This window comes from Mytilus edulis, chromosome 10 (assembly GCF_963676685.1).
Source record: "Mytilus edulis chromosome 10, xbMytEdul2.2, whole genome shotgun sequence".
In the NCBI taxonomy this organism is placed as follows: Eukaryota; Metazoa; Mollusca; class Bivalvia; order Mytilida; family Mytilidae; genus Mytilus; species Mytilus edulis.
In genome coordinates, this window is record NC_092353.1 from 29022227 (window position 1) to 29030444 (window position 8218).

The following is an 8218-nucleotide window of genomic DNA, read 5'->3' on the forward strand; positions in this document are numbered from 1 at the left end:
AATTGTGTAAGATCATTGGCGTACACAAACAATTGTAAAGCCAATAATTTGCTTCAGTTCTTAATTTTCTGATCTTTATTGACTTCTCGAAAAGGGCAATTTCTCAACCAGCATGATTGTACTTTTATGTCGCATATTCAAGGAGATATTTGATGTTCAGAGTTTTCAGAGGTTGCGTATTATGTTCCCTTTAAAACGATCTTGGAAATGCTCCATTCAATGATAAAAAGGGTAAAAATAACTTTAAACTGACGTCAGATCTACACAACAGTCGTCATGAGTCGCGAGATATATAAGCTGTGATTTTACATGTCATCGGTGCATGCATGATTAAATATGTTTGTGTTTTTTCTCTTGTTTTGATTGTTTTAATTTTTCTATTCATTAAAGATTGTTACTTTCAAGTTATCCGAACTGTGTGTTTCTTATAGAATTATAGCACTAGCACTAGGCGCTGTTTTGTTTATTGTGTGTTCGGATTTTGTTTCATGAATTAGTTCACCACATCCCTTCACTTTCAATCATATAGCATGGAAGCTAATCTTTAACCTGAATAATTCAGTCCCTCACCGTAATAGAGCTCTCCTACTTGTAAACTAATCGTAGATCGGTGTGATATAACGACTGAATTATTTGGGTTAGGACTGAATTATTTGGGTTAGCTAATGGGTGTTCTTTTTTACATGTTCCAAGCTCTCAAATTGAAGCATCTATAATCATAGAAACAATTAAGAAGTACCAAACTTCAAAACTTCCATCGGATTCTCAAGAACCAAAAACAATTGCCGTTCACATTTCTGAAACATGTGTAAATGTTAACCTAAAATCAAAAAACAATATAAATAGTGCCCTTTGATTGACTTATGATTGCTTGTATCATTGGGTTACTGTCTCATGGGCGTGTACCACACATCTGCATTTATTTGTATAGAAAAGTGGAGAATTTGTATATTGTTTTGCATTGCCTTCCTTTTGTTGGTAATTCGTTACTTGTTGAAAGTTTTATTCTCTACATTTGATTTTTTATGACTTGTTTGCAATTCGCAGTGTATAACATACATGAAAAAAAAAAAAAATTTCGAATCCTATTTCAAAGCAGCTATACTTTAATAACAGGAAAACAACAGCCTCGTTCCTCATTGTGGTAAGTCGGGCTTTATCAACCAGACTTTTTGATGTAATACATGCACGTCGTGGGATTATGTTGGATGGTTGTCTCATTGTCAATCATAACACAACTCATTTTTTAATATTGTCCCTCCCCTACCTCTTTGTCCGAATATCTCATTGGTAAATCACTTATAACATCTATTTCAGACGAAAAGAAAACAATGAACGAAAGATTGGGGAAATGAAAAGAAAAGATACAAGGAAAAACAAGGCCGTACCATTCCCTATATATATTTTTTTTTAACTTTTTAGTCATTTTGTCTCTGGTGGAGAGTTGTCTCATTGGCAGTCATACCACACGTCCTACTTTTATAAAAGAAAACCCATTTCATAACGTCTTATAATGTACGTATATATACCGTAGGATCGCATTGTTTCTTTTCCAAGATTACTTGAATGTAAACAAAAAACAAAAAACACTGATACTGGGAAACAAGTGAAAGACCTTTGTTTGTCTTAATTTATTCATGCATGTATTCATAAAATTGAGAATGGAAATGGGGAATGTGCCAAAGAGACATGCATAAACTGAATCATGTCAGTTGAAATATTTTCCTAAAATTATTGTTGCTTTTATATCAGGCTTCTTATGAACTGAAAAAAGAGATACTATTTTTCGCCGGTTCATTTAAAATTTCCTATCTTATTAAATATATATATACGCTCTTGTCATATTTTTTTTTTTTACACATATGTGAATCATTTATCATGTAAAAATGAAGCTGAAACGGATTTAATATACCTAGATGAACCTAGTAAAAAGCCCAAAGGCTCTAAAACTTAAATAAAAGTCAATTACTTGTCACATACGATAAAATATCGTCTAAAAATCTCCAAGAGCCCCACAGGGTCAATGTCAGTAAAATAGGGTGAACGCCCAATTAGAGAAACGAAAGTAGTAAACAACGGAATATACTTTTCAAATACTTATTATTTAGGAAAGTTTAATTATTTTATATTATCATTTTTACGTTGGCTGCTATTATTAAATGTGTTCTAATTATTTAACACTGAGCTGCTTAGATATGATGTATACAGTATAGTTAACTTACAAGGAAGAAATTTATTTAACTTAAGAATTATATAGTTTTCATTTGTTTATGAGATAGCTTTCATCAATTTTCCCAAATGTCATAAATTTACTAAATTTACAATAAATTTTGAACGTCATAACAAAATTAAGTTTCCCATGTAAATAAGACTGCAGCTCAAAAGCCGTAAATTATAAAAGAAATCATTAAATTATTTAAAAGGATTTTTTGAAAGAGCCCCCTCCCCTCCCGAAAAAGCTAACCCCTCCTAAACAATGCTGGTGAGGACACTGAAGACAATATTTTTGTTGATGGATGTACACACGTATAAATCTAGTTTGTAACATAATAGATAGTGTGTTGTACTAATTAATCAGACGTAATGAATTGCCCTTGACAAATCACATAATCGTATAGGTTAATTCTTACAAACAGATAATGTGAAAAAGACAAATCTTCATTCAAGGAAAAAAAATGATGATTTGAAATTTTTTTTTTTAACCGGCTGTGGTTTCAACACATTTAAAAAGCCGTTAAAACACGGGTTAAGAATACATAACGGGGAGAAACAATAACAGGCTTTGCTATCCAAAACTGTCTCTTTCAAAATGAAACCATACTTGAAAATATTATTAAATTTAGTTTCTTTATTGTGTCCCCAAAATAATTAGATAAAATAATCGGCCTGTAATTTATTTTATGAGTTTGCAAATCTACATGTAATTATAAATACATCAGTTAATATTAATATCAAAGTGAAATAATTAGAAGAAAATGAAATATACTGGCAATAAAATTACATCCCAGCTGTTACTACGAAAATGACTTCACGGTTTAATATCAAGTTAAAACACGGCTTAGACATCTTAAATCGGTCTATAGTTTATCAATTTTATATCGTTTAAACCTCATTAACTCTGAAAACCTTACTAGTACCTAACACATAAACCTTATACCGTAGATTCATCCGTATTGTTCATACTCAGGTGACGTTAAAAAACAAATTAAACTCTCATTAACGTCCCAAGAAATTACCGATTATTATCAAAATATAAAAAATAAGCAGATATTTATAAAAGTTATAAGATCAATTTTCATTATTTTTGTTATATTCATTAAAAATAAAGTTACAAGAATAAAAAGATTATTTCAACTTTTATCAAATGATTTTATTTTTAATTTCAGAATCTGACCACAAGCCTTCATATTGCAACAATAATAATAGGAAAATATTTTGTTCAATTATTTTATAAAATGTGTGGAATTCGTGGGTGTGTGGAGGATACGAGATTAAACATAATTCACCTTAATTTGGAGCAATTTACATCAGAAAAAATATCTGATATGAAATTGATATAAGGTGCAGTCAAGGGGTATATTCATAGATACAGACAATTCTTTCACTTTGTTAAAAAATATTTATTATTAATGTACAGGCAACTTCAAACCCTGAACATGGACATGTAATTTTTTAAATTAATGAAAATCACAATATATTCTTACAAATCAAAGAAAAACAATAACAAAAACACACATATCAATTAGGGTCCAGTGACATTATGTCGTAAGGACATTTATAAATAACTGTTCAACAGCGTAAATAAATAGTGTTACAAAAATGGAATGAAAAATATTCTCAAGTCTCTCAATTTTTCTTAATAAATTTACAACCCAGCTAATAAAAAATAACAGCACACGGAATGATAAGAGTTATCAATGGATTTGATATTCTTATTAATATCAAGCGACAAACGGTAATTGGTAGGTCAAACAAATTCTCCTTATCATAAGAATAAATTAGTCTTAAAATAATTAATGTAACATTATCAAATTACACACAATGAACAATTTGTAATTTTGTGTATTGAAATATTGTTTCATAAATTGAATTAGATTAAATGTATACTTTTGGTGTTTCCAAATTTAAACTCAATTATCTGTAATATACAGAGTAGAGTAGGTTAATTTCAAAATGATAAGAAAATAAAATTCTAAAAATTAATCATTCAATTATGATTTAAAAAGGGATCTAAGTACATACAGTTTTTCGTAGGATAATTAATTGAAGTTTAAATGTCTTCAAAATCTCACTTAAACAATTTTAAAGAATCTTGTTTAATATTACCGACTTGATTTGTTGACTTTCTGGGATATATAATATAAATGCTAACTTTAAATATTTGAATTGTAAAGAGTTGATCAACTTTCTTCTTGTTTATTTAGAAAGACGATCGCATTATAATTTTTTAATTCTTTTTTGGAATAGACAGACATCAATATATAGGCACGTATTTGGTAGAATTCACAAATTGCACTAATCAGACACTTTCCATAATAATATTAAATAAAACTCCCTAAATAGTCTACTATTATATACACATACCAAATCATTCGGAGTATTAGACAACGTATTTTCTGGCCCCTTTCTTTTTTGACACCGTTAATATAACGTTCTTATGAATATAAGAAAATGCATAATAAATGTATATGGTATACATCACCGTGTAATGAAGCGGAGGTGACACTTTCCTTTGGACGATTGAACAGCAACACACTTTCTTGGTACATTGTTACGAATAAAACCTTAGGTCTTTTTCACACAAAGTTTATCAGTGGGTCGGCGAATGGTTTTGTGTATTGTAGTGATGAGCTTGAGGCTGTTGAAGGTGAGAGTTTAATAATTGACCAATTTCTAAGTGACCACTGGGTGACATTCCGTTTATAGACGATGCTAAAGACATACTCATACCGTTCTGGTTACCAGGGTGGACCCCGTTTAGTCCATTATGACTGACTGGAGGTGACATTGGACTCCTATCACTAGAGTTTTCTCCCTGATCGGAATCAGTCATTAAAAGTTCACCATTAGCTCCTACACCCGGGGGTGTCATTCGTTTCTCTTTCTGTCTTCGGTTACAAAACCAAACGCGCACAACTTCTTTTTCTAGCTGTAAAGAGTCCGCTAAGTGAAGTATTTCCTGCGCTGTAGGCTTTGGTTGTTTTACAAAATGTTGCTCCAACGCACCTTTGACTGTCACTTCAATGCTAGTACGCTTCTTCCTTTTTCTACCCTGAGCGGCTATTTTGTCCATACTAGTTGTTGATCCTGTAGTTGAGTCAGCCTCTTCCAACCACTTTTGCAACAAAGGTTTGAGTTTACACATATTTTTAAAACTTAATTGAAGTGCTTCAAATCTACAAATTGTCGTTTGAGAAAAAACATTACCGTACAATGTCCCTAAAGCTAAGCCAACGTCTGCTTGAGTGAATCCTAACTTTATCCGTCTCTGTTTGAACTGTTTTGCAAAAGCCTCTAGATCGTCCGACGATGGGGCGTCCTCGTCCGAAGGATTGTGATGGTCCAGTTCGTGTTCCGGGTCCCTCATAGCCGGGTGCATGCCATGGGGAGACAACATACCGTTCATTGGCATTCCGTACCCATGATGCTGCATCTGACCACCCCCTCCATTTGACAAGTTCAGATGGGGTGAAGATAACTGTGTATGCCAGGCATGTGGAGAATGTATCTGCTGAGGCCTATGATGTAATGTAGCTAGCTGACTTCCATCATTTCCTTGATTTTGTTTAATGTCATATTTAATGTCCCTCATCACAACAGATTCTCGCATGTCCCTCATATCCTGAAGTTGAGGCATAGCTGAATTGTTCCAAGCGTCCGTGCACGGAATGCCCCATGGGTTATGGTAGTCTAACCGGTGTCCATTTTGGTGCTGCGGGGGCATATATTTCATTTCCTGATATTTTAAGTCCATATCATTTCTGTGATGGTATTGAGCTTGTTGAGAAATGCCACACTGCATATTGTGAATTTGGTCTCCTAGAGAGGATGAATTAAGTGAAGGCGGTGTGCTTGAGGCCAGATATAGTCCTGCACTAGTAGCCATATCTATTATTCTCTTTTGGTACACATTAAATTTGTTGTAATAGTTTTACACATAAGTTTCGCTGATCTGAATTGCAAAACGACTCTACTCTAACGACTCTTATGAGTTATGCATTAACCTAAACTAAAATTGTCCTATTCACGTTCGAAGTCACAGTTTCATTCCGTTGATTGATGTCCTCAGATATGCTACTCGTGATTGGCTGAGAGGCGTGTGATTGACATTCAATGGCCGATTAAATTACCACAAGTCGTTTGAGGCGCAATTTGATTGGCTGTTTCTATTTACCACTATCTGACAGAATACATTTGGGATCATGTTATGATCGTATAATTAAAGCATCTTAAACAAACACTTTCTTTTGTTTGTTTTCTTACAATATGAAACGACAACATATGAAATTAGATCCACTCAAAACATTAACTGGAATAATCTTTGAAATAAATAAACTGATTCACTTAAAGTCGCCTCTTGATTTAAAATTATTTTTTGTTAAATGTCATTTACTTTATCTTTATCGCGGCATATTTTTAGATATTAAAGAAAGGACAAAATATATATATATCAAAATGTTAAAATGAACAGTATAACATTTCAACGCATCAATAAATTTTTAGAAAGTTATTTGAAACTCTTTTGAGAATTTTTAATTAAACCTAGCATCGCATCTGTAGGCAATTCAGTGATGTGTATCCACGCGTAAATAGATAAGAAAACATCACCTTGATTTGACAACAACAGGATGGTACAATGTTTAAATAAAAAGGTGCGAAATGTTCAAAAATATATTTATATATGGATCATCTAAACTGGTGTTTAAATCACAGCCTAAAGTCGGTAGAGTACTGTGGACTTTAACTGTGGGATAAAAAAACTATCCAAAAGTTTAATTATAAGAGGCGACTTCAATGTTGGTCTTGCCTAAAAAGTTAATTATGTTTTTTGACAGGTATTTTAGTTTTATTTTATTCCTTTGTTGGATTGGTATCCTAATGTTTTGAGGAAAGAAATTGGATATCATTTAAAGCTGTTATTAAGAAGAGATGTACAAAAACAAAGTTTTATAGCTGTATTTTGTTTCTGTATTATTCTCAATCTTGTTATTAAGTATTCTCACATTTCTTTATTTTTTATAGCGTTAAGTTAAAAATACAGTATGATAGGGTCGAATAGGGAGATATTAGAACCTATAGTGCAATACAATGCAGTGGGTATGCATTCCACTGTGTCTTTATACAAAAGATGCAGCGCTTTTTTGTACAACATGACACTCAAATTTTTAGATAGATTTATGCCTCATCGACTTTATTTTAATTAATAACTCCAAAACTTTATAGCAAGTTGAAATCCTAAATTAAATTCACATTAATAAACAAATTTTGAAATCACTTTAATAAAATAAAAATTAAGGAAATAAACATATTGTGTACTTTTCGAAAGAGTCTCATTTACAAAAGGTTATGAATTTAATAGGTTTATAGAATTCTAATGTTGTCTCGGGAACTGTACGTCGTATTTTGACGAAGATTTATTTACAAGAAACAGCTTGAAAAACTCCAATTTTATGCATTATCTGGATCATATTTCCTCTGCATAAATTGGTTTGATAAGGGTTTTCTAACAATACAGAATAAACAAAAATGTACGATATATTTCCCCTTGATTTTGTTATTGGGATGAATCCTTCGGGTTTTTTTTAAAAGAATTTCAAATCAGAGTAGTTTGCTAAGACTAAATTTGTCATCAGTAAACACTTCAAACAAATAACAGTATACTTTTAAACTTTCTTAATTCAAAAAAGATTTTCTTTTATCTACCTAAACTATAATTAACTTTCTGCACTAACGATGAATTTCAAATCAGGGGCTGCTCTATTACCAAAAAAAAGAGAGACAAAATCTTTTAACAGTAAGCGCACCAAACAAATTAAGAACAGTATACGCTTAAACGTTCTTAACTGAAAAGTTTGAAATTTTATATTTAACTTACTGCACTAACAATAAAAAAATAGCATGGTAAAGATGGAAAGAAAAAAAACATTAGTAAATCCTAATATACAAATGTCATAAGAGATCGTGAATCTGGAATGGACATTTTGTGTAATGACACATT

General features: G+C 31.7%; 1 protein-coding gene across 1 annotated transcript; it reads right to left on the reverse strand.

Moving 5' to 3' along the window:
- Positions 1-3599: 3599 nt before the first annotated feature.
- On the reverse strand, positions 3600-6818 carry LOC139490819 (POU domain, class 3, transcription factor 4-like). Its single transcript, XM_071277858.1, has one exon. The coding sequence runs from the start codon at positions 6104-6106 to the stop codon at positions 4811-4813; it is 1296 nt and encodes a 431-aa protein (XP_071133959.1). The 5' UTR covers positions 6107-6818; the 3' UTR covers positions 3600-4810.
- Between the last annotated feature and the right edge of the window lie 1400 nt (positions 6819-8218).

Bases quoted from the DNA above. Each gene is read 5' to 3' on its own strand.
- LOC139490819 (XM_071277858.1), bottom strand. From the start codon at position 6,106: ATGGCTACTAGTGCAGGACTATATCTGGCCTCAAGCACACCGCCTTCA.